At 33.9% G+C, this 26,892-nt stretch overlaps 3 protein-coding genes across 13 annotated transcripts in view; 2 read left to right on the top strand and 1 right to left on the bottom strand.

Annotated features, from left to right (window-relative positions):
- The first annotated feature begins 2,339 nt into the window (after positions 1 to 2,339).
- Positions 2,340 to 8,141, top strand: cpa1 (carboxypeptidase A1 (pancreatic)). The gene is given in 11 exon segments (NM_001020482.3): positions 2,340 to 2,419; positions 2,848 to 2,929; positions 3,886 to 4,020; positions 4,139 to 4,237; positions 4,349 to 4,450; positions 5,177 to 5,275; positions 5,355 to 5,465; positions 7,131 to 7,221; positions 7,305 to 7,504; positions 7,585 to 7,669; positions 7,776 to 8,141. Coding segments are annotated over 11 exon segments (1,257 nt in total). The 5' UTR covers positions 2,340 to 2,354; the 3' UTR covers positions 7,964 to 8,141.
- Positions 8,142 to 9,028: 887 nt separating this feature from the next.
- On the bottom strand, positions 9,029 to 20,022 carry cep41 (centrosomal protein 41). 3 transcript variants are annotated; one of them, XR_015525634.1, is made up of 12 exons: positions 19,951 to 20,022; positions 18,911 to 18,974; positions 18,759 to 18,806; positions 17,764 to 17,825; positions 17,287 to 17,353; positions 15,959 to 16,109; positions 15,463 to 15,632; positions 15,298 to 15,365; positions 13,797 to 13,911; positions 12,676 to 12,891; positions 10,452 to 11,243; positions 9,029 to 10,312 (listed from the first exon to the last, which is right to left on the bottom strand). XR_015525634.1 is itself a non-coding variant. In NM_001002194.1 (11 exons), the coding sequence occupies exons 1-11, from the start codon at positions 19,981 to 19,983 to the stop codon at positions 11,113 to 11,115; spliced, it is 1,125 nt and encodes a 374-aa protein (NP_001002194.1). In that variant the 5' UTR covers positions 19,984 to 20,022; the 3' UTR covers positions 11,048 to 11,112. The 3 variants fall into 3 exon arrangements, 1 of the variants encoding a protein (NP_001002194.1); XR_015525633.1 differs by having other exon boundaries at positions 9,029 to 10,319; positions 10,460 to 11,243; NM_001002194.1 differs by lacking the exon at positions 9,029 to 10,312 and having other exon boundaries at positions 11,048 to 11,243.
- A 90-nt stretch (positions 20,023 to 20,112) lies between these two features.
- Positions 20,113 to 26,892, top strand: part of poc1b (POC1 centriolar protein B) — a 69,397-nt gene continuing 62,617 nt past the window's right edge. For 3 of the 9 annotated variants that reach the window (XM_087310485.1, XM_087310483.1, XM_087310487.1), the window contains exons 1-9: positions 20,859 to 20,978; positions 21,572 to 21,656; positions 21,755 to 21,926; positions 23,578 to 23,757; positions 23,850 to 23,957; positions 24,155 to 24,270; positions 24,365 to 24,498; positions 25,245 to 25,313; positions 25,394 to 25,546. In XM_087310485.1, coding sequence (XP_087166611.1) covers positions 20,964 to 20,978; positions 21,572 to 21,656; positions 21,755 to 21,926; positions 23,578 to 23,757; positions 23,850 to 23,957; positions 24,155 to 24,270; positions 24,365 to 24,498; positions 25,245 to 25,313; positions 25,394 to 25,546 — 1,032 coding nt within the window. In that variant the 5' untranslated portion in view covers positions 20,859 to 20,963. 9 annotated transcript variants of the gene reach the window in all.

Here is a 26,892-nt window from a genome sequence, read left to right as displayed (position 1 = left end):
CCCTGTTATGTTTTATTATCTACAAAAAGCACTAGTTGTCACATATACAGTACAGATACATGCTTGTACAATCATTAAAACACACAAACAAAACTAGGAAATTCCCTACAACCTTATCAATGTTTTGCAAGTGAAAAGATACAGTAGGTCCCACACGACTGTAGTAAAGTGTATTAATGTAAACATTGTAGAATTTACAACTCTGAATGCTGTAGTCTTACTACTGTGAACTACAGAATAACAAAGTAAGGATTGAACAGAGCCTCTGCTTTTGCACAAAAAGGCAAAAATGGTAGCAGTTACATGATCTCATCATGCCATCACTTAATCCATCAATCAATGCAGTCAATCTCTCTCTCTTTTTCTTCTTATCTAAAAAAATATTGATGCAAAAAACACTCCAAAATGCTGTCTAAAAACATCTAAAAGTATTTAATAATGTTCTGTGTCCACTCTTGTTTCGATCAATTCCCAAAAATTGGTCATCCACACTGAAGTTTCTGATAATACTTTCGTCCATGCATGCGTTAAGGTCACTTTTACACTTTGAAACATTGCAATATGTCTAGAAAAAAAAAAACTGTTTAATAAATAAACCACCAGTGAGGTGGAGTTGTTGCTATGAGTTACACAGAAGTATAAAGTTGGAAGTGTGAGTGAGAGTATAGGTAGAGTGCCAAAACAACAGCTCTGAGTAAACGTTCTGTTTCCCTTGAAGAAAAGCACTCTTGAGCATGTATAAACTGGGATTAATCTGTTAACAACTAAATAAAAATTCTTTCAAAAGTGAGAGCATCCAAAACAACTGCTGAAAAAAGTCATCCACCATTTTAGCTGAGTTGGTCTCGTGACTAAAAATCAATTGTTGTTTAAAGCCTCCATTTTCACAGTCAGGCCCAGATTGGCTAATCGGGAGGACCGGGAGAATTCTGTTTTTTGGCCACAAAGGCCTGTGTCCCTATGCTGCCTGCACTCTCAGCAGTCACACTTTTTTCATTTATTTATTTATTTGACCATAGCCTCAATCTTTCTATTCTTTATTTTTCTGCAGCTTCACTCTTTTTATTTATTTATTTTCTCGCATCCCCCTGGAGCAGAATGCAGCCTGCAGGTTAATGATGACGTAACTATTATTCAACCCCAAACAGCTGCACCTTAGTGAAAATAAGAATTTGAATAATTAATATTAATAAATATCACACCTGCTCAATGAAAATCAGATGATTCACTACATTAATAAATCTAACATAACTTGATCAGAAATCTAAAAAGGGGAGAAAAAGATTAAGCCATCAAAAGAAAGTAATACTGTAATAAGTAGCACATTGCGTTATGACGCCGACCCGCTGACATTTGAAGATCTAAAGTAGCTGATTCCTTGAAAAAGATGTGATAGTGTCATCAGAAACTGAATTGGAAATGATTCATTATTTTAATATAGTCAGTTGTGAATTGAGGTGGGCCGGTCTAAGGCTTGAAACTCCAGGGCTGAAAAGGAGTGTGGGCTGTTCACAGTCCAGAATGCTACATAAAAATTTTGCAACACTTTTCAAATTTTACATATCAATTTTAGCGAGTAATTTCAAAAGATACATTTTTGATGCTTAAAAAATTCTGTCTCAGTCTGAGCAGTTGAATTCTGACACCATACACAACCATAATTGTGGCTATATTATCCATGTAAATAAATGAATAATGAAAACAATATTTTGTATTATATGTTTTGTTATGCGTGCATACTGAATTGGTAATGCAGAAACGCATATACAAAACAAACAATACAGTGCTAAAATATGACATGTTTTTGGCTTAAATAAAATCTCTACTTTGATTAAAATTCTACTTTTATTTTTGAGAAAAATAAGGAAAAAATATTTTAAATAATAATAATGTTCTTATTTAAACTTAAAATTGTATGTAAAATTTTACAAAAAATTATTACACATTGCCTAAAACTAATCTCTTCATCATTACAATCACATTTTTAAAATTTCTCTTGTAATTTATATAAAAACATGCATTAGCAATATTCAAAACATAGATTATCTGTACAAAAATACCAATTAGTAAGCAGAATTTCCCATTTATCTTCATGCTAAACCATGGAAAAGGGACTGGAATAAAAACTGCAACTTGTTTTCTTCTGTATAATCACTGAACTGATGAAGTAACAGGCGAGAAAACAGATGCAATATTCCCATACCTTTTTTTCATCAGTGTTTTATAAGTCTGTGAGAACCAAAGCAGCAGGTTGATCTGAACAGTGACCCTGTATACCAAAAAACCTAGTCCCAATCAGCAGGCTGGTATATAAACGGTCTGTTGATGGGGAAAGCTCTACTGAAGGCAGCAGAATGAAGGGTTTACTGGTTCTCACTGCGCTTTTTGTGGCCGTGTTCGGCAAAGTGACTTTTGAGGGGTGAGTTAAAACATTTTACTACAAAATAGTTTCTTTCAAAATTTCAGATTCTTTGCTAATATTGCTCCAACTGGGACATTATTAATAATACAGCACTTCGTTTTTAATCTTCATTATTAATAATACAGCACTTGTTATTTGTGAAACCTTATTTAATTAAATGTAATTATGTTGAATATTCTGTACACTCCTTTGTCCTCTACTTCATGTTTTGGTTATTTATTAATATTTAAATTTATTTATTATATGTATTTTGCAAAATATAAACATGTTAGCAGCTGTATCTTGTTATTTATTTTTGATTGATTAACAAAAATCTGCAAAATCAGCATACTGAACATCCAGACACTTAACTGCAGAAGACAGCATGAAACATGTTTTTAAAAGTATCCTGAATAATAATAAAAAGTGTATTAATGTTTCTGCAGAGATCAGGTTCTTAGGATCAATGCAAAAAATGCAGAGCAGATCTCACTTCTAAAGGAACTGACTGAAGCTGACTTACTAGGGGTATGTAAGCATTTGTAAATCCATGGGTTATCTGATTGGTTTAGATGGTGCTTGTATAGTAGATTAGCTTCTGTTAGTATTGATTTAAACAATTTAATTTACTGTATATAACATATTGTTTATTTTACTTACTTGAATATGTAGTATATTTTCTAATATTTTACGGAGCTGTTTGTATGTATAGTTTTTGTGAAACTAGAATGACAGACAACAAATGTATAATGTAGAGAAAGTCAAAAATATGTATTAAAATTTTAACATTAATATTAAATATATAATTTTTAACATTTTTTAAATAAAACGTACCCAAATACACGTTTAAACATTATTTTTTAGAGATAATTTGATATAATTAGTGTCATTTTTCATTTATCTTGAAGATTACATCAGGCAAAATGTACCAGCAATTGTAGAATCCCGTGTGTGTGTGTGTGAAACTAATAATAATAGTAAACCAAATTAATAAAATAGTAATGTTATTTTATATCATTCATTCATTCATTTTCTTGTCGGCTTAGTCCCTTTATTAATCCGGGGTCGCCACTTATCCAGCAAGTTTTTACACAGCGGATGCCCTTCCAGCCGCAACCCATCTCTAGGAAACATCCACACACACATTCACACACACACTCATACACTATGGACAATTTAGCCTACCCAATTCACCTGTACTGCATGTCTTTGGACTGTGGGGGAAACCGGAGCACCCGGAGGAAACCCACACGAACGCAGGGAAAACATGCAAACTCCACACAGAAACGCCAACTGAGCCGAGGCTCGAACCAGCGACCTTCTTGCTGTGAGGCGACAGCGCTACTGCGCCACTGCTTCGCATTATTTTATATCACTACATAATATCATGTTACATCAGATGAATGTGTTTGTGTGTTATTTAATATAGTTCATTCTAAAATGTAATATAAATCTATACAACATACATTTTCTTTTGTGTTCAGCTGGACTTCTGGATGACTCCTGCTAGAGAGTCTCTGCCTGTTGATCTTCATGTCCCCTTCCACAGTCTCCAGGCTGTCAGAGCGTTTCTGGCCTACAATCAGATCCCATATCACATCATGATCGAGAATGTCCAGGTGGGAAATAAATAGTTTAATTTACTTACACATAACTATTAATGGAGGGTCAACTATATACAGTAAAATGTGGAGAGTAGTGAATCCTTACTTATGTGATGGCTTTCTCTACCATAAGGATCTGGTGGATGAAGAACAACTGCAGATGTTGAAATACCGCGGCTTTCCGAGAAGCACCGATGACTTTGTCTACACCACCTACCATGATTTGGACTCCGTGAGTAATGAAGAATTAGTTCATTAGCATCACAAGACCTTAAATTTACATTATGACTTTTTTACACACAAAATATGCCTAAACATTTGCTCTTCTCCATGCTGTTCTCAGATCAACTCTTTCATGGATATGCTGGTTGCAGAAAACCAGAACATGGTCAGCAAAATTGAGATTGGTCAGAGCTATGAGAACCGCCCCTTGAACGTCCTGAAAGTAAGTTATAACTCTATAAAATATGAAGTATTTTTGGTTGTTAATGTAACTGAAAATTAACTTTAACTTATTATTATGGATAGAAATTAGTTTCTAAATCCAAATTTGCACACTAAATACAGTAAAGTATGACATCAGTTTTTATCCAATTTATAGAATGCTGATAATAATGCCAGAATAGCATCGCATCTTGTATTCACTATGCATCTATTATCAGCAAATGTTTCATACATGGTTAAATAGTAACACTTAGGTACTTGATTAATGATTATTTTCCATTTATTTCTTGTTTATTTATGCTTTTAAATTATTCTAAGAACTTGATCTCTGCTCCAACAAATTGAATAAAGTCATTTAGTTAATTTTTTATAACTAATAGTTGTAGAATTCAAGGTCACACAACGAAATCCGAAAGCCTAGAAAGAACCATTTTAGTTTTTTGTGTATATGTGTATATAACATTTTTATAATCAGTAGGCTATTTTCCCTCTATGAAGAAATGTTTGTGCAATAGAATGGTTCCATGGATGTTAAAAGTTCTTAATGAAACCATTGAGGCCAATTTAGAACCTTTATAATTTTTTATAATATAAGTTTCTCTTGAGGGTAAGTAGATAATGACTGAATTTTCATGTTTGAGTGAACTGTCCCTTTAAGAGAGCATGTGAATGTCAGCAACAATTAATATTTTCAACTGATCAGTATAACTAATATCCTGTAAATCAGTTCAGCACTGGAGCAAACCGTCCTGGTATCTGGATAGACACTGGTCTCCACTCCAGAGAATGGATCACCCATGCTAGCGGAATCTGGTTTGCCAAAAAGGTAAAGCTCAATGCAAACTGGTTCGTTAAGGAAACCATAATTTCATTAGTATAATTTACCATGTTTTATACCTTTGCAGATCGTGACTGACTATGGACGTGACCCAGTCCTCACCGACATCTTGAACAGCTATGATATCTTCTTGGAGATCGTCGCCAACCCTGACGGTCTTGCCTACACCCATAGTGATGTAAGTTTGATACGTGGAAGATTATATATCGAAGCTTGTTTCTGCTACTTGTTGGAAATTTGTGATAAGGGTAAATGTGATGTTTTAAATCACACAATTTTGTACTTTTTTCTAAATTTGAGCTCATATGTAGAAAATTTGCAGGGACTAAATATCGTAATTGTGAGTTAACACGTCACAGTTATTACTTTTTTCTCACATCTGTTCCTACTACGTCATCAACTATGTGCAAGTAGTTGGTTGCTGTTGCTTTAACATTTTAAATGCCTTAGTATTTTTTGCACTAGCAATCTAACAAACAAAAACAAAAAGTCCTTCAACAAGGTTAAATAAATGGGTAAATGTTGGCTGCTTGAACTTTGACTAATTATTTCAAGTAATTTGTCAGTCAATTCAAAGCAATGTTCCATATTTTGTGGCTTGTTTGTGATGTGAGTGGCAAGATCTTCGGTCTTGTCTTTTCATATTGTGGAAAACTAAAACACTTCTTCAAATGCTGTGCAGTGTGAGAGGTATGGCGTTTAAGGGTGTGAAGCTTCAGGTTTTGCTCCGTTTGGGTTTTCTTTAGTGGCAGAGTGACATGTTTGTAAAGCGAGTCAGATTCCAGGATCTGTTCACCAATCTCAGTTGCTTTGAACTAACACTAAACAAGTCATTATCAGACTCCTATAGTCACATGTTTTTCTTCTCTCTCGTGTCTATTCATGAGTTGGATTTTCATTTTCAGGTGCTAACAAGGTAGACTTAACTGTTCAGTCAGTTGGCAAAGTAACCAAGGCTCGCCTCACACATGGTCTAGTTCACTAGTGTTAAGCCATTTACCAAGGTAGCCCGGGCACACATAGTATAGCTCACTAGAGATAAGCTGGTTGGCAAAGTTACCAAGTGCATACATATTCTAGTCCACTAATGTTAAATCGGTCACCAAGGTCTACATATATAGTATGTGGTCACATAAACTATGGTGGTCCAAAAAAAAAATGTTTTGGTGAAAGAAGGCTGTTTTGGAGGGTGTTCATTTCATTTGTTGTATTTCAGTGAATTTGTGTGGATAAATGCATGTTGCTAATGCAACCGTTTGTTTATACACTGAATCAAGATTCATATTGTTTGTTTTTTCTTCACGCTCTCCTGCCTTGTTTGAGGGTATACATGTATGTGTTATAGTCTTAGACAGCATGTCTGTGAATATACAAGCAGTAGGCATGTCTCTGTACTTGCTCTGTAATAATTATCCAATCAGCAACCTAGCAGATTTATATCTCCAAGACAAAAAATATTAATAATTCAACCTACTTGTGGCATAAGTCCCTCCCACTCAAAGGACTTCCAACCTTCCTGCAGAGTAAGTCCCTACTATCTCCCAATCTACATGCTGTGTAAAGAGGTGTCTAGGCTGAATGATATATATTTGTTGTACTTTCATGTCTGAACAAAAAAAGACAAACTCAGATTTAATGATAGTTCTGAATGGCAAGAAAACCAACAAACGAACAATTGTGTGCATTAAAGACACAAAAACAGAAGAGAACTGTTATTATGGTTTTATTATTTGATATTCAATGGCAATAATAAAATTCCATAACATTAAATTGACATTGACCTTTCATAATGAAATGTCTCCTCTTTCTTTTTGGAATTCAATTGACTGGTTGGTTCGTGAAGGACCGCATGTGGAGGAAAACCAGAAAGCCCAATCCTGGCTCCAGCTGTGTCGGAGTTGATCCCAACCGAAACTGGGAGACTGGCTTTGGTGGTGAGATGTTGCATTGAAGTTTGGGATTTTAGAAATCACATTGATTTATTTATTAAACCGACATGCATTGTTTTAATCTACAGGCCCTGGATCCAGCAGCAACCCATGCTCTCAGACCTACCATGGTCCCAGCATTCATTCTGAGCCTGAGGTGAAAGCCATTGTAGAATTTGTGAAATCTCATGGTAATCTCAAGGCCTTCTTGTCCATCCACAGCTACTCCCAGATGCTTCTCTACCCATATGGATACACACAAACCGCTGCAAAGGACCAGGCTGAACTGGTATGCATCTGAAAACAAACATACTTTATAAGATTATTTATTTAACACAATTTCACCTGAATTCTGTATTGTCCTTTCAGCATGAGCTTGCCAGAAAGGCCACCAGTGAACTGCAGTCTTTATATAACACTGCCTACACATATGGCAGCATCATTACTACCATCTGTAAGAACATTTACCATTAATATAAAGCACTCACTGTATATATCATACCAATACCATAATGATTATTAATTATGATGTTCTCATTGTTTACCATGTCTTCTCTCAGATCAAGCTGATGGAGTCACTACTGACTGGGCCTATGAACAGGGCATCAAGTACTCCTACACCTTTGAGCTGAGAGACACCGGTCGGTATGGTTTCATTCTGCCAGCCGATCAGATCCTGCCCACCGCCGAGGAGACCTGGCTCGCTCTGATGGTCATCATGGAGCACATCAAGAATAATCCTTATTAAGCATACAGCATTTTTGTGATTAGTCAAAGTGCAGGAGTAAGCCAAAATGTACCATCAGCCGGTCATTAATGCAAAAATGGGTTTACTTTTTGTATTAATGGTTGTCAGATTGTAGGTTTTACAGCTTATTACATTACTTGATGACAAATTAATAAATATGTGATATGAAATATTAAAATCTTACCTATATATTCAGCTTTCGGAGGAAAGTCATCGATTATAGTGCACATATAAGGTATATGAACTTTTTAAGGTTATTCCCTTCGTACATTATTTTATTACATTTCAAAAATTATGTAAACAGAGTCAGTTACTTAAATAACAATACACAATACTTCTAAACCAAACAAATTCAATGGCCTCTGTTACAACCCTGCTGAAAAAAATTAAGAATTTAAGCAACTGCATGTCACAGAAGTAATGACTAAAAAATAAAAAGAAGTAATGAAAAAAATAAAAACATCAAATTGACCATTAACGCCAATAGGTTATATAATGTTTATAGTGTGTTTTGAAACATATTCATGGTTACATATTTGATGGTACAATGGTGCTACTACATTAAAATAACCATGATTTTTTTTGCATTTGAGAAGAAAGACTGAAATATGCACAATTTATGACAGCAAATATTAGGGAATAACAGCTGAATACCAGGACTGAAAACAGTACAGAAACAACTTGCCTACAACTTTGCAACAGACTGCAACATTGCGGGAAAATGAGTCCAATTAGTTTATTAACTAGAGTAACGGGAGTTCTTATTTGCTTTGACAAGGGCTTACAAAATCATAGTGTGAAGTCCTGGGGTTATAGCTTTTTCAGGCCGGCTACCTAAATCTATCTACACTGTGCCCAGTGGGATATAGATAGATTTTGGTAACCCAACTAAAAAAACAAAAGCCGCAGGACATCAGGCTAGCAGATTTTGTGAGCCCTGAAAGAGGCCTATAAGATAATTTTCATAATGTGGACAGCTCGCCCCACTGAATAAAGACACTGTGCAACTACTCACAAACAACATGATGACGAATATTCATGAAAGTAATTTAAATACAACATATGTCAACAATAAAAAAATGTATCTTTATTCAGTCCATAACAAAGTAATAAACCAGGTAGCTTTCATTCTATAGATTAAATTAATTATTCATCATCAATAAGTCATGTTCTATGAAAGAACGTGAATTTAAAAGAGAAATACAGAAAACAAAAGGCCAAAGCATTCAAAGCACATTCTTTACAACTCTGTGTGTACATTATATCAGCAATAGCTCCAATAAATGCACTTTAGGTTCCTTCATCACGCTCTGCAATAAACACAGCAACATTATCTTCATTAATGCCCATAATCACAGCTACATTTCAAAACATTAAAATCTTTCCGAATGGGCTCTTGAAGCATCAGCCATTTTAACAAATGCACTAAACAAACAGACGAGCTTGTGTTTAAGGCATTGAAAAGCACATCTAAAATATTTCTAAAGAACTGCAGCATAAAAACTACCTACTGAGCAAGTAAACATACAGCAGCTAAACCAGCATGCTCAATGAACAAATCATTTCATAGCACAATCTAAAGCAAATTAGTCAATAAGTGAAGTCATTTCACTTGTTACCACTCTGGTGCTGTGTTTCAGTTTGTCCTCAATGTTTCCGGTGTTCCTCTGTTCCACACCCTCATTTGTTCCTGTGGTTTCCCCAGTTACTGTCTCTGCTCCTCTTCTTATCTTGTCAGCCATTTTGTATAAAACCAGTTAGCTTTGGTCAGTTGTTCTGTTAGCAATAAGAACGTAAAGTAAAATACCAGATGGCAGTAATGCAATGCAAAATATTCAAGCTGCCTCTAAAATCCCAATAAGAGGAAGAAGAAGAAGAAGAAGGAATTGTTCTGTTAAGACTGACTGAAGCAAAGAAACGTTTTCAAAATGGCTGACAAGATAATGAAGAGAGGAGGAGAAAGTAACTGAAAAACCATGGGAACAAACGACAGCGTGGAAAATACAAAAAAAAAGGGTGAACAAAAAAAATAACAAAACAAAACACAGCATACAGGACCAGGTTTGTAACACCACTAAGACCTGCTTAAAGAAATACTTCACTTCGTTTTGGAAATGTTCATTTCACAAGTCACATACAGTTTCAAATCCATTGAGCCAACCTATGGGTCTGGCGGTAGAACTTTTTGCTTAGCTTAGCATAGATCATTGAATCGAATTAGACCATTAGCATCTTACTCAAAAATGGCAAAATATTTAGATTTTCCTACAGCTTGAATCTTCTGTAATTTCATTGTGTAGTAAGGCTAAAAGGAAATCAAATGTTGCTGTTTTCTATAGGTTGAAATGGCTAGGAACTGTACTTTCATTTTGTCGTAATAATCAAGGAATTTTGCTGCCATACCATGGCTGCAGCAGGCGCAATGATATTACACAAGTTCCTTGATTATTATACCGGAATGAGAGTATAGTTCCTAGCCACATCTGACTAGAAAACAGCAACATTTAATTTTCTCTTAATCTTAGTACACAATGTAACTATAGAAACCTTAAATAGGAAAATCATGAAAACACTTTTCTTTTTCATTTTAGGGAGATGCTAATGGTCTAATCAGATTTGATTTGAACTATGCTAAGCTGAGCTAAAAGTGCTCCTGCCATCTGAATGGATGGATTAAAAAATTTGAAAACTGATCTGTTTAACTCCAGAGGAGTTGTAAAATGAGCATATTTTCAAAATATGTTCTTTTGATAAACTATGTAACATTTAGACGAACACTACATATGCATTAAAATTGACATCTACCATTTTTTTTTTGAGTATAAATGGTTCAACGATGCCCAAAACAGTTAACAGTGCTAACTCAGTAATGGATTTCGATTTTAAACACATAGTTTGGATTTGAAGTTTGTAGTGCAAAAATGTGTATAAAACCATTTCAGTGCCATTGTTGTGTACTTTCAGGACTAATTTATGTTTAACTTCTTCACAGAATTAAACCATGTGCATGTGGCATGATAAATGTGAACTGAAAAAAATACATGCCAGTGGTTTGTCCATCACAGATGTTCAGAGGAATCCTGCTAAAGTAAAACAGCATGGATTTATTTATGCATTGAAGTGAAGCTGTGACCAGGTGAAAGCGAGGGTTATTTCCAGGGTCGACTACTTCTTGAACGAGCACTTTCTGATCCTGCTATGGATGAACCTTGTCGACTGCTACCGACTGTAGACGCTTTGGAGCGAGCGCTGCTAGTGGACATTCTGCTGCTGAGGCGACCTAAAATTATTAAGTGTAAAATTAGATTACTTTTTTTTTTCACACTTCCATTAGGTTACATATGTTAGTGTATTTACTAACATGAACTAAGAATAAACAATACTTGCACAGCATTTATGAATCATAGTTCAACATTTACTAATGTATCACTAAAATCTAATTTTGTGTTTGGTGACATTAGTTCATGCACTGAGTTAAAAAGGACTAAAATGACTGACTTTTCATTAGATAGCAATAAAGTAATTGTTCACCCTGAAATGAAAATCATTTATTCACCCTTCACTTGTTAAAAAAACTATTTGAGCTTCTTTCTTCTGTTGAACACACTCACAGCTTCCATAGTATTTTTTTCCTGAAAAGGAGCACAATCGCCAGCAAACAGCATTCTTCAAAACATCTTTAGTGTTCAACAGAAGACAGAAACTCATAAAGGTTTGAAATGACATGAGGAAGGATAAATAAAGTCATTTTTAATTTTTTAGGTGAACTATCCTTAAAAATGTACTGTTCATAGTAAATACTGGAACCTTAACATAAAGTGTAAACAGAATAGATTTTTTATGCTGTTGGAAAAAAGAATTTCACCAAAGGTATTTTTTTAATCAAAATCAAACTGTTTAAATTTACTTAAAATGTAATTTATTTCTATAATTAAAAGGATCCAGTCTGATGACATATCTTTCAAATAAAAATATTGTCATTTAGGGAATTTTTTTTTTAAGAAAATGACCATTGAAAATCAGGATTCTACCAAATATTTCTTTCTTAACTTTTCTGAGGTTTAAACACTGGAACTGTGCAGTCCACAAAATGAACATGTCTGAAATTATTATTTTAGTATTTTATAAGTATATTTAAATATTTATTTTAAAATATTGTAATCTGTAGTTTATTAAATAAAACAAAATGACATTTTACCCAGTCATATAACTATACATCATCAATCCAAGGAAACTGAGACTTTTCAAGTGGTCTCATTTTCCATAGTTGTATTTAACATATGTACAGAATTAAATGAAACCAGTTCCTATTAAATGGATAGTTCATCCAAAAATGAAAATTTTCTTTTCATTTACTCGCATTCAAGTGGTTCCAAACTTTGATTATCTTTCTTCTGTTGATCACAAAAAAAGATTATAAAAAAATTAAAAAAAGAAAGTCTGACCACTGACATTCATAGTAGGTAAAACAAATACCTGAGAAGTCAAAGGTTTTTAGTTTCTATTATTCTACAAAATATAACTTTTTGCGTTTAACAGAAGAAATAAACTCAAACAGGTAAATTTTGGGTGAAATATCCCTTTAAATGATTCACACGGTCAGCTGTGGCTGAATTTGTATATATTGTTGCCATCTGCTGGTGAAAGGTTTCTAATACAGATCGACCATGTTTTTCACTTTGTTTTCATCAGATCTGAAAGGACTGACTCACTGCTGGTTTCACTGGGTATGAACACCTCCTCAAGGTAATGCTGGATTTTGTCAAGATCTTCTGCTGTGAACCGCCACTTTTTCTCTGCCAACTGTGATGTCTGGTGCTGTGCTGATCGCTTGCGTCCTGCAGGGCCTGTTGGTGATGGCAAACAGGAGATGGGAACTGAGCCGGTCGTCATTCCTTCTGGAAACTTCTGAGCAACCACTTTTAACCCTTGTTGAGAAAAAAAGAGCTGTTAATTTAAAAATGTGTATACAATTCTTGGTCTAGATTCACAAAAATATTCTTAGGATATTAGTCAAGAACTTTTTTTAAAGGAATAGTTGGCTTAAAATGAAAAAGTGCATCTTTACTCATGTGGATTTAAACCTTTATGAGTTTCAATCGTATGTTGACCACAAAAGACGATATTTTAAAGAATGTAGTTTGCTGGGGTTCAGATTTGTCCTTAACTTTATAATTAACACAGATTTTCATTAAAACAACTACATAATTGCTTATAGTGGTGTCAGGGACACAATTTAACCATAGAAATTGGTCGAATCTTAGATAATCTTAGAGTGGAAACAAGAATTAATAATGGGTGTCAAACTGGACTCTTGGAGGGCCGCGGCTCTGCACAGTTTTGCTCCAACCCTAATTAAACACACCTGATCCAACTAATCAAAGTGTTCAAGAATACTTTAGACTATTAAGCAGGTTGGAGATAGGTGAAGCCAAACTATGCAGAGCTGCAGCCCTCCAGGAATTAAGTTTGAGACCATTGATTAAGAACTAAGAATGAATGTAAAGCAACACCAAATTTATTACCGCTACATTTTAATTCCATCACTTTATAGTCCTGATTTTAAAGTAGCAGCCACATCCCGTTCAAGCTTTAAATTACTTGTAAGTTTTGAATTAGGAACAATCTTAGTAAAAAATCACGAGGAGATAGACACTAAGAAGAAAATAGCAGTTAAAAAAAACTTTTCCTTAACAATAATTAGTGAATCCAGCCCCTGATGCTGACAGAATGAATCCTTATTTGATAATCTGTGTATAAAAACAGTAATATTAACTCCAAAAGAAGCTTATTTTCCATTCTGTGTAAAGTAAAACACTTTTGATAAACTCACCCCCCGACAGCATGAAAAGATTCTCGAAGCCTCTTTCACACATGGTAGTGGCTGCTTGACTTGCTATCCTCTCATCCTCGTCATACACGATGATGATCTTTCCAGATGCATTTTTCTGCATAGTTGTTAAAAAAATTACCTCTAGAAATGGCTTGATTTCATAAGAACGAGAACTTTAAACATAAAAAAGTAGAAGTGTAAATCAAACGTTTCATCATGATGACACAATCTGATATTTGCATCTCTTAACTTGTGGTGTTATTACAATCATGGAATTTTTAACTTTGATTTAATAGCTTAAAAATTTTAATCAATACCACTTTTGATAACGAACAAAAAGGCAAATACAACTATGTAATTTTCATACATTCCAAAGTGAAATGAAAGTCATATTATATTGTGATGGTGTTTTACTCATTTAACTTCTACTAAATATCCCATTTTTGTTGCAGACAGTATAAACTAAAAAGTTCTTAAATTAAAACACTTTTTCAATTCAATTTCCTGAGTAATTAAATTACTTTTCTGACAAAGTAATGAGAAAAGTAATTAAAATACATTTTATTACTTAATTATTTAAGGCATAGTTCACCGAAAACTCTAAATTCTGTTTGAGTTTTTTTTTTTCTGTTGAACACAAAAGAAGTAGAAGAATGTTTGAAAACTGTAAGAGAAATTGTTATAACTTTTCTTGAAGGTCAAGTTTACATATTATTATGCCTCTGATTCTGCTCAGATTAGTTCAAATTAGCTCAAATGTGCTTTGAGAACAACAGAATGAATGTTTTGGAGTGGCCATCACAAAGCCCTTATTTCAATCCTATAGAAAATTTGTGGGCAAAGTTGAAAAAGCTGGTGCAAGCAAGACAGCCTACAAATCTGACTCAGTTACACCAAATCTGTCAGAAGGAATGGGCCAAAATTCTTTTAAACTATTGTGAGAAGCTTGTAGAAGGATACCCAAAACATTTGACCAAAGTTGTACAGTTTAAAAGCAAAGCTAAAAAAAAAAAAACAAGGACATGTATGCAAATTTTAAATGTCTAGAAATGAATAAAAAAAAAAATTCTCTCATTATTCTGGCATTTAGCAAATGTAAATCATTTAGGTAATCCTGATGTACCTAAAATAGTAAACGTTTAGTATGATTTACCATTAGACGTTTTTTTTAAAAAGGGTTATGTTCCTTTTTTTTTTTTTTTTTTTACAGTGTACGTTACCTTCTGGTTTTAACTGTATCTTCTTTTGTGTTCAACAACAACAACAACAAAAAAGAAACTCATATAGATTTGGAACCACTTGAGGGTAAGTAAACAGTGAGTAATTTTCATTTAGGGATGAACTATCATTTTAAATACTTTGAAGTAACTTCCCCAAAACAGAAATCAAAGGTGTTAACAAACAAAAATATGAATGAACAATTATGCACCAGTTGCGCATTACAGGTTCTCAATAGGATTCAATGCATACATATTTACACATATCAGCAACAAAAGGATACGTAGTCAAGCACTTCTTTTGTGTACGGGTTCATCGTCCTTGATAAGGTTGCAATAGGGTAGCTATACGCTGTGAGTGAACAACAAACATAATTAATTACTTGAAATAACATTACTATTATTAATAATTCATAATCTATTTGTGCAGTTATCAGTTGGTTTCCTACCACTGACAATATGGCACTGGTCATACAGCTCTCTGTCCCGCACATCCAGCAACAGATATGGGCAGTCGGGATAGGGACACTCTGTGGTGTTGGAGGTAGAAACCGGAGACAGCCGGATGGTCTTCTGTCCGTTCTTGTCCAGATCTAATTCTCCCACGCCACTGATGACACTATGAATGAACCCAAAGATTCTCAGTTACACCCGGTGAGGACAGTCGAACTGTTATAAGCGATATCTCACAGTTCCCCCCCCAAGGGGTCTCTGAGGACGGTGTTTCATTGCACAGACTGCCCCTAAACAGACTCAATGGAGCTCGAGGCCCTGAGAAAGCAGCCCGGCCAATGAACAGCTCTTGTGTGTGTACAATAGAGGAAATGTAAGAGGGGGGATCTATTAGATGAATAAAATGAAATTCTGATTAGGTTGGTTAAATTAGGAGATAGCTTTATGCAATCGTTACAAAAGCAAAGCAGGTCCAGCTATGTACATATGTACCTTTGAAGTGTAGATCTGGGAGAAAAGCCATTGTCGCCGGATTCGTCAATGTTGATGGTCTGTGGAGGAGGAAGGTTTGGTTGTGGGGAGCCATTAGTCTGATCGGAGAGACAGTCGAGGCCCGGTGATGCAGAGAATATCGAAACATCATCTAAATCCATGCAGATAAAAAGATTATATGGTCACACTTTATTTTAATGTACAATTACCATTGTTAACAAATCATTTGCTAAGACTTTTAGCTCAGTAAACTACTAAATTGCTGTTTATTAAATGGATGGTTCACCTAAAATATTAATTTACTCACCCTCAAGTGGTTATAAACCTTGAGTTTCCTTTTTTGTTGAATATGAAAGAAGACAGTTTGAAGAAAACCAAAAACCATTGACTTCCATAGGGAAAGCAAATGCTATGGATGTCAATGATTACAGGTTTTCAGCTTTCTTCAAAATATCTTATTTAATGTTCTACTAAAGGAAAAAGAGGGTTGGAACAAGTAAAGAGAGAGTCAGTGATGACAGAATTTTCTTTTTTTGGTGATTTAACTTTAATAGTAAGGTAGAAGTTTGTGTTTAGGTATAGAATACGATTAGGGATGCATAATAAGATCATTATTTAGAAGTATGAAGAAACAGCCAATTTAAAAAAAAAAATAGGTGAGCAATAAAGCCAGTAGGTATTAGTGGGAATTGGTACTTAAACTAAAGTGTTACCGATTATATTCGCTGAAGGTGTTGCTATGTGGTTGCTAAAACAAGGAATGCACAACTATTACATTCTTTCCCAAAACATATTTAGTTTCCACAAGACAATTTGTGCAGGCAATCCTCTCTTGTAATCCTCAGAATTTTTGCTTTCATCTATTCAAGCTACTTTTGTGTTGTCTTATGAAAAGATTTATGTTCTTACAAAAACATGTTTCAGTTTGTTCTTTTATGAAACACATGCTTTCCTTAGAATTTTGTCTGCACAACATATGAATCCCCTCAGTAAAATATTTCACTTGAACAATAAACTGTGTTGAATTGTAAAACTTTTGTGCTCCCCCCAAAAAATCTTTGCACAGGCTTGCAAAACCTTCAAGTTTCCTGCATTCCCAAAAAGGAATGCCATATGTTTGCACTGCTGCTAACTATTGTGTTCACCTTTTTAACCCTATTTGGTTGGTATGGCCTTATGGATGGTTCATGGTTGCCAAGTTTAATTCTTTTAGATAAGGGTTAGTTTAAATCATTCTTCTTAAATAAAAGTACAAAAATTGTTAATGCAAACAAAAAAATTACTGTGAATAAATAAAGAACAGTAACACAAAAAAGAACTGAAACTACCTTCTAATCCCGCCATTTCATCTTTAATGTTGTCATTCTGATCTGATACCGAAGCAACTTGGATTACCTAAAAAAAAATAAGTAATAACATACACCAACATTTAAAGGTTTAAAATTAAAATTTTTATAAAAATGACCATAAAAAACATGTATATATGTAAAAATCAACACCAATTAATTCCACAAAACTATTAAGTAGCACAAATAATGCTTCAAGTCATTTTTAAGTCATTTTTTGGCTGCTTTTCTTTTAAGACCCAATGCACAGATCCAACATACTGATGCACATTTCCCTTTACAATAATGTACAATAGATAATGAATATAGAATAATTATACATTTAAAATAAAAATATTTATAAAAAGTGACTTACAAAGGCATTAACAAAAAAAACAAAACTATTCGTTACACAACAATTATTAAGCACCATAGCCATATTCAACATTTATATTAATAATAATATACTCTTCTTCTTACCAGCTGTGCAAATGTGGTCACTTTCAGTCTCTTAAACAACTCGTCCTTCCTATATCTGTAGTCTGATTTAAAAAAAACAAAAAAAAAAAACATTATATTACATGCATTTTCAAACTATATGGAGCCTTATAGAGTCTTTAAACCAACAATTTCAATCTGTTATACCTGGATCCTGAGTGTTACCATTTCTCACTTCATCTTCATTTAAAGACACATCATTTAAATTGACTCCCAAAATATCAAACTCCATTTTCAAGCTTTTTAATGCTCTTCAACAAGCCAACGGCTACCACAAACTGAGGCAAGCTCTGCCAACATCTCTTTTTATCTTTGGCAAGAACTCCAGAGTCCAGCCTCACCACCAAAGATGCCAAGTGACACCGCTGGATGAGGTTATGTATATCACTTTCACTACAGACAATCTTAACAGAGGAATTACTGTAATCTACAGTACAGCAACCATCCTCTGCTCATGGAGCCAGAAAGAAGGAACAAGAATTGCTTATCCCTGAGAAATCAAAAGAAACCTGTAACAAGATGACCAGTGTGGACAAGGCAGCTTTTCTGTGCTTATCAAGCGAGTAAAAATCAGTAGGGTAAGTGTATTTGGAGACAAAGTAGATGGAACAAGTCATTAAATGGATTTACACAAAACGCACTTCTGTTTTTATTGTAATTGTTTTTTTTTACATGTAGACAGACATGAGATGTTTTAGATTATTGAGATGTGTTCTATATGTCGCTGTAATAAAGCATTGTGTAAAAAGCAGGCATTTGGGTACAATAAAAAGCATAGTTTTAATAAAGAAACAAATTCTCATCATATTTTGCATCCTCATCTGTTTTCGCCTAATACAAATTTGCTGATTATAAACAATATGGTTTTGGTTCATTCTTCAGGTTCACTCCAAATGAATGACAGGTAGGAATGATGAATGAAATGTAATTTTGAGAATTAAATGTTATAGGTAATGTTTTTTTTGCCGTGAACTTACTTTTTCTTGCCTCCTCTAGTCTCTCCATGTATTTTGTCAGGCTGGAGCCTATAAAATAAATTGGGTTTGCCATCACATACTCTATAGCATTTACAATGGATGTGATAAACTGTCAAAAGATGGTTTATGATTTAACAAAAAAAAGGCATTACCTGTATCAAGCCTTGTTTTTACATGCTGATATTTTGGGTTCTGAGGAATCTTCTTCTTTAAAAACTGGGAAAATAAGCATACATTTTAGTTGGAACATGTGAATATTAAAACATTTAGTTATGAAAATTTTTGCACTTTCTATCTAAACTTACACATCAAAAATATTTACTTTTATCTAACCTTGCAAAAAGATATCTATCTATCTATCTATCTATCTATCTATCTATCTATCTATCTATCTATCATGCAGGACTTGACTTTTAAATTAAGTTTGAAACTTTGAATATTAGATTTATATTTAGATTTTGTTTATTAAACTGTATGGCAAATATTTGTCATTTATTTATTTATTAACAGACAAAAAGTAGCTAAAGTAATACAGGCTTAAGTTATTTGTTTATTTTTAGTTAACCTTGATTTCAATTAACAAAAATTATTTTAGTATTGTAATTTTCACCCTGAATGAAATAATGAAAATTGAGAATATCTAAATTATATTTAAAATAATAATATAAATAAAAATAAAACTGAAATAAAGTTTATTGAAATATCAAATAGATCACACAAATCAGGAAAAGATATTCAACAACTTCATCGTGTACATATTATGAATGACATTAGAAATCCGATACGTGTTATAATCCGTTTTGTTCTTTGGAATAAATATAACTGTTAGTTAAACCCTGGAAGTATATCATTTCATGAAGAGAACATGGTGTTTATATGTAACAAACACGGAGTTCAACTCAGTCGTGTTCCTGAAAAAGACGAGGCTCTTTATGACCTGCATTCGTTTAGACGTGTATTTTATTGATAAACACAGACAGAAATACAACAGTAAAACAGCAGCACTAGAGTGATGCTGATGCTCAGTCAGGTATGTATACGTGATGGCAACGGAGGAGCAACAACACCACCGGTGTCAGATTCCCTTTAACGTTAAACACCAGCACCCATGGCAAACTTTGGCGGAGACAGCTTTCAAAATACCACAGCGCATACAATATTTAGCCAATTTCCGTAAAATTAAAGCACTGACCGCTGAATCGCCAATCCCCCTCTTCACCGACATCTTCCAGCAGCAGAGCTTCGGCGGCTAATGTTAGCTACCAAAATCAAAACTCAATGGGTCGCCTTCTTGAGCAACGGCTTCACTGATTGGGCCGTTGATTTGATTATCGAATCAGCGACTGTGTCCTTAGAGCGTCTAAGTTGAGGTCTTCGACTTTACCGTTTGGGGTGTTGCTAAGCAACGGCGTCATATCCAGCGTAGTTTAAACCTTTGGTTTCATTTGTTTAGCGACAGAGGGAGATTGGTGGTCGCGTTTATTCATTAAATGCTTTTGAATCTTTATACATTATCAGTCGTTTTTGTCTATTTCTTCTAAAGAGATATGGTACTGTCAGTTTTCTACTCTTTTAAAATCCTACTATAGAATTTCACTTTCGTTTATATTTTTATTCATTTTTTTTTCATTTAAAAAGAAATAATTGTCCCTCTAAATGCTTTGTTTCTTATTTTTTATTATATTATTTACATTTTATTGTTGTTGCTTTGACTATTGCTGTTGTCCTCTCTATTTTAATCAAAACATCTGTGTAATTTGTATGTAATGTAAATGAATATATAATGTAAGTAAGATATAATGAACATTAATCAACTCTACGGACTGCATAATCTTTAAAAGACTAACGTTAGCTTGCAAATTTCAGATTTAATCCCAACATGCCTTCTGTTTCATTATTTGAGGAGTGGTTACATTGACCGGACTGATGTCGACGTTAATTTCTCTATTTATGGTAGTATTTTGTACTTGTACAAATATATCAATCGAAATCTAAATGATTTTTTAAAATTAAATATCCTCCATTGTTGCTCAACTAGCCGGACTGGCTCTGTGATTCGAAGCGTGATTTGTTTGGTCTGAGTAAAAACGCGGTTGGTTTGACAGAAGGGAAGTGGCTCAACATGGAGGAGTTTAACTTGTTTACTTGTAAAAAGAAGCACAAATTGTCCACGTTTCATACACTTTCTTGAAGTTTACCGGAATCATGGCGTCTGTAATGGTAAGATGATTTAGTAGAAACATTTTAGAGTACGGATATAGACATTTTAGATAGAGCGCTGTACCACTGTGCTGGAAAGTTTCGTGTTTGTTTGTATGTGGACATGCATAACGATTATAGTTGTCGGGTTTACATAATTAAAATTTAATCGATACAATTAACTAGGTCTATTAGCAAAAACTGTGCAATTAACACAGATTAGACGTGATACAACGGCAGTACCATTGTGTTTTGAACATGTTTATTAATAACGTTTTTGATTATTTGTAACGGTATTACCATCAATTTCAGTTTTTTTTCATGTTTAGATGTGTGTTGTTGACATTTTTAAAATTTTTATTTGTATGTCTATATTAAAATTATTTTATTTTGACATTTATTTTAGTTTACTTAGATTTAATTCAAGTCTAATATTTTGTATTTTTTGTCAGCTGAAATAGTTTAATTTGAACCATTTTAATTTTTTTAATTAAAATGGTACTTTATTATAGCTTTGATATTTTAGCTAACTTACAAAATATTTATTTATTTATTATCATTTGCTTTTTTTTTTTTTTTTTTGCTTACACTTATAAGTTCTCTGTCTTATTCAGGAGGATCCCACCCTTGAGAGGCATTTTAAAGGTCATAAAGATGTAATTTCCTGCGCTGACTTCAACCCCAATAATAAACAGCTTGGTATGTGACATTTATCTTCATTATTTAAAATAACTCAGAATACAAAAAATATAATTTCACTCTAGCCCCAAAATAACCTCTTACAAATAATTTTGCAGCTACTGGATCCTGTGATAAAAGCCTTATGATTTGGAACCTCGCTCCTAAAGCCCGGGCTTTCAGGTTTGTGGGTCACACAGATGTCATTACAGGCGTTAATTTTGCTCCAAGCGGTTCATTGGTGGCATCTTCATCCAGAGATCAAACAGTTCGATTGTGGACACCCAGTATGTGAGTTCAGTTGGCACTTTATCAGTATTAATGTATTATTTTGTTATCTTTAACATTTCTAACCCAAAGTATTTTAGTTTTCTCATCCTTTGGCCATCCAAAATGCATGTGACCTTTCTTTTCCGTGTAATATAAAATAAGGTTTTTAGCTACAACATGGTCTTTTATGGTGATTCATAAAATACCAGTCAGTGGCTGCTGACATTAAGAATAATAATAATATAAATATATATATATTTTTTTTTTCCAAGTGTTGTTTAACGGAGCAAGAAATTTTTCACAGTATGTCTGATAATATTTTTTCTTCTGGAGAAAGTCTTATTTGTTTTATTTCGGCTAGAATAAAAGCAGTTATTAATTTTTTAAACACTGTTTTAAGGACAAAATTTTTACCCCTTTTAAGCATTTTTTCCCCCCCCAATAGTCTACAGAACAGACCATCGTTTTACAAAAACTTGCCTAATTACCCTAATCTGCCTAGTTAACTTAATTAAGCCTTTAAATGTCACTTTAAGCTGTATAGAAGTGTCTTAAAAAGGATATAGTCAAATATTATTTACTGTCATCATGACAAGGATGAAATAAATCAGTTATTAGAGATAAGTTATTAAAACTATTATGTTTAGAAATGTGCTGAAAAAAATCTCTTCATTAAACAGAAATTGGAAATAATCATGAATATGTTTGTTATGCACAAAATGATTTTGCTTTGACAGTATAATTTTGAGGATTTTTTTTTTATCAATACGTTTGATCTGTGCAAGAAACTGAACATTATTTACAACACTATTACAAGTTAAAGCTTGGCTAGCAAGAATTAATATGTTGCTAACCTGTTTGTAGTATGGCATCTTGGTATCTTGGTATGGTATCTTGTTAGCATAAATTGCTATATTGTTTTCATGTCCCAAGCATGTTTCTGCCATTTTATAGCATTAGCATTTTTCTAACTAACTTACATTGTTAGCATGAATAAACATGCTACTAACATGATTTTGGCTTGGTTAACATGTTGTTAGCAAAAATGTTCATGTTTTTAACATAATTATCAGAATACTAACACATTTCTAGCAGGGTTAGGATAATGGTAGCATAGTTTAACATATTGCTAACATGAATAAACCATTTACCAGCGTTGATTAGCACATTACTTGCTTGTTTAGCATGATTATCATATACCTAACATTAACTTTTTACTAGCATATTTGTAGCTGCCACCATATCCTAACCTGTATAAAAGTCTGTGGGATTTTGCATAGATTTGATCATCCATTTTATAAAAACTGTACATATGTAAATTGGTTTAAAAATATATAACTATGTTGTTAAAATCACATTAGTTTGAAGGTATTTAAAGCTTGAAAGAGCTCTGGAAAAAACATGTTTAGAAATTCAGAACAAGAAGAATATGCTTAAAAAGCAGTTTAGTTCGTTAGCTTTTTCAAGTCAAGCTAAGAGATCCCCCAGCCCCCCCGTCCAATAAATTATATTAAGACCTTAATAAATCATTTACAGGTATTATTTTTATGTTCCCTGTATATGTTTCTCTTCACTCTCGAAGTCCATTGACTGAGGAAATTAAAAAGAAAATGATTTACATTTTTGGCTGAACTACTTTTTTTAATGTGTTATTTGTACATGTGCATTATAGAAAGGGTGAATCGACTGTGTTCAAAGCCCACACAGCAAGCGTTCGAAGCGTTCATTTCTCCAGAGATGGCCAAAGGCTGGTCACGGCCTCAGATGACAAGTCTGTGAAAGTATGGGGTGTTGAACGGAAAAAATTCCTCTACTCTCTCAACCGGCACACCAACTGGGTGCGCTGTGCGAGGTACGAGACTGCAGATTTAACACATCTAACCTTTCCGGTTTTGTCACATAAAGTGGGATTTCTCTCACTGTCACTTGGTCTGTCCCTGTTAGGTTTTCACCAGATGGTCGTCTCATTGCTTCCTGTGGTGACGACAGGACGGTTCGCCTCTGGGATACATCCTCACATCAGTGCATCAACATTTTCACAGACTATGGAGGGTGAGAATTAAGTGTTTCTGGTCATTTTTGGAAATTTTTAAGTATCTATATTACATTATTTCTAAATGAAATGTTAAATTTGGCTTTTTTGTCTTAATGTTTGGCTTATTTTCCAAAAAATATTATATATTTTAGCCCAAATGTAACAATACTGTCTTATTTAATTATTTGTTTACTGTCTAATATTGTCTGCTTAGGTCTGCCACATTTGTAGACTTCAACTCCAGTGGCACGTGCATTGCATCATCAGGTGCAGACAACACAATAAAAATCTGGGATATTCGTACAAACAAGTTAATACAACATTACAAAGGTACAATCTCAACTAAAATGGTTACACATTTTTGTAGTTGCATTAATTTGTAATAGACTTTAAATTTAATTAAGATTTTAACTTGTTTTTTCAGTCCATAATGCAGGAGTCAACTGCTTTTCCTTCCATCCCTCTGGAAACTATCTGATCAGTGGTTCGAGTGACAGTACAATTAAGATCTTGGACCTGCTGGAGGGGAGGCTCATCTACACTCTTCATGGCCATAAGGTGTCACTCTATTATAAATAGTGTAGAATTTGCATCCCAACTGTTTTGGATGAGGAACTCATCAAATGTATTTTCTAACTTGAACAAACTGCTAGTAATAGATTTATTACAGTATTTATTCATGTTTGTTAATGTTACTTTAAGTTAAATAACGTTAGTTCATTCATGTAAAATCGCTGTGCATTAACTAATGTTAACATGCACAACTTTGGATTTTAATAATGTATTAGTTAATGCTGAACTATGATTAATAATTGCTTTACAAAATTATGTATACTTGGTTATGGGTGGTAAATACATTACCTTAAAAGTGATTATTCTAAAGTGTTGCAGAAATATTTATTTTTAAGCTAAAAACTGCTGTTGCTTAAAAATACATATTTAAAATAAGAAGATATGAACACTCCATAAAAAGGGTAATGAAAGTGATGAACATCACAAAATTATATAAATATATTCATCACATTTTTGTTCTTTTAGTCATTTTTATTGTTTTCATTTGTAAGTGGCATTGGATAAAATCATCTGCAAAACAATTTAATGTCCATGTGAATTATATATCACTTAAACATGAGTGCAGATTTCCTTCATTTTAGTGTGTGATTATGATTAGAATTAATATTGATAAAAATCTACAACAGTTTAACAAACAAGTTAATGTAGAGTGGATTCTTTGAGATTGAGATTTTAGACACAATATCATCAGGATTTATTCTTCTTAAGTGTGTTTTATCTTCTACTTTCAGGGTCCAGTTTTGACCGTGACGTTTTCTCGAGATGGAGATCTGTTTGCATCAGGAGGTGCAGACTCTCAGGTAATCATGAGCATAAATCTTGCTTCACTCTCCAGTTACCATCAGGCCGATGTTACTGATGCTAATCGTCTGGGTTTCAGGTTCTGATGTGGAAGACCAACTTTGATTCGCTGAACTACAGAGAACTGTTGAGCAAACACAGCAAACGCGTGACTCCAGATCCTCCTCCACACCTGATGGACATTTACCCTCGATCACATCACCGACACCACCCTCAGAACGGCACAGTAGAGGTCAGGGACACACTGCCACTATAGAACACGTATTGACTTCATGTTCATTTTTTACTTTTTAGAAACTGGTAATAAAACATACAACCTAAATGACAATATAAAATGTTACAGCAATTAAAAAAATTCAATAGTTTATATAATAATAGTCTAAATCAGGGGTTTTCAAAGTGTGAGGCGCGCCTCCCCTGGGGGGCGCCAGAGCATGTCAGGGGAGGCGCGGGAAAAAATATAATATAATAAAAATATAATTATTAAGTTTAATTATTGTATGTATTTTTTATTATATTTAAACGTTTATTATATGCCTGCTAATACAATGGGTCGGTTTCTGAGACCCACCCCGATTCAAAGCTGTAATGAAGTTCACGGCCCTTTGGCCGCCGGGAAGGAGGCGGAGAACCGAAGCAGTTTTAAAGTGATTTATTAATGACAGTGACGGCAGCTCCGTCTAAACCAAAACAAACGGACGGCAGATCCTCACGGAGACTGCCGTCAAACTGAAAGCAAAAGTAAAATATGTCCGGGTCCGGTCCTCTCTCGGCTTCCTCTGCCCTTGTTCCTCCTTTTATGATCCAGAGCTCCTTCCGTGGGATCTGAGGCAAGTGCTTACGCGTTGGCCTCACTCCGTTCCCATGGCGCTCGGCCACGCCCCCTCGCCACAAAAGCCTTCAAGTTCAGGGCTTAAACCCAAAAGACGACGATATGATGATCAGTATTTGAGTTTATGATTTACGTGGACAGAACCAGCTGATCAACCACGACCTTTATGTGTGGTTTGTCAAAATATTTTGGCTAATGACAGCATGAGACCCACTAAACTTCTACTGTTTTGACTGGGATGGACAGTTCTATTCATATTGAACCATCATCCTAGTTTTAAAAACGTTATATTAAAATACTTGTTATTACTCTGTAAATAATTGCACTTTCATGCAAATGATGATAAAAGTGAGTTAACAGTCTGTCTGTGTCTTTATATATATACTGTATATATATATATATATATATATATATATATATATATATATATATATATATATATATATATATATGTATGTATATGTGTGTGTGTGTGTGTGTGTGTGTGCGTGTTTGAGGGGAGGGGGGCGCCAATGGATAAGTTGTGTCAAAAGGGAGGCCCACTGTCTTAGACTTTGAAAAACCCTGGTCTAAATAGTCTGTAATTAATAATTGGTCATGAAAACATTTGTTACAAGTATATTATATGAAGAGATCAGATACAAAAACCTTTAAGTGTCTTCAGAAATTCTTACAAAAGCAAAAAAAAAAATTTCTCAGCCTTCTATGCTTATGTTCAGTTGTTTCACTTAAAGTGAAACAAAAAT

Source organism: Danio rerio, chromosome 25 (genome assembly GCF_052040795.2).
Source record: "Danio rerio strain M-AB ecotype USA chromosome 25, GRCz13ab, whole genome shotgun sequence".
Classification (NCBI taxonomy): Eukaryota; Metazoa; Chordata; class Actinopteri; order Cypriniformes; family Danionidae; genus Danio; species Danio rerio.
Note: the sequence above shows the minus strand (reverse complement) of the source record. Positions and strands in the feature narration are given on the sequence as shown.

Excerpts from the sequence above, each read along its gene's own strand:
- cep41 (NM_001002194.1), bottom strand. The coding sequence starts at position 19,983 with ATGTCGGTGAAGAGGGGGATTGGCGATTCAGCG. Across the intron at positions 18,807-18,910 it reads AAAAACAAGGCTTGATACAG|GCTCCAGCCTGACAAAATAC; the intron begins GTAATGCCTTTT and ends TTTATTTTATAG. Across the intron at positions 16,110-17,286 it reads TGAAATGGCGGGATTAGAAG|ATGATGTTTCGATATTCTCT; the intron begins GTAGTTTCAGTT and ends GCATGGATTTAG.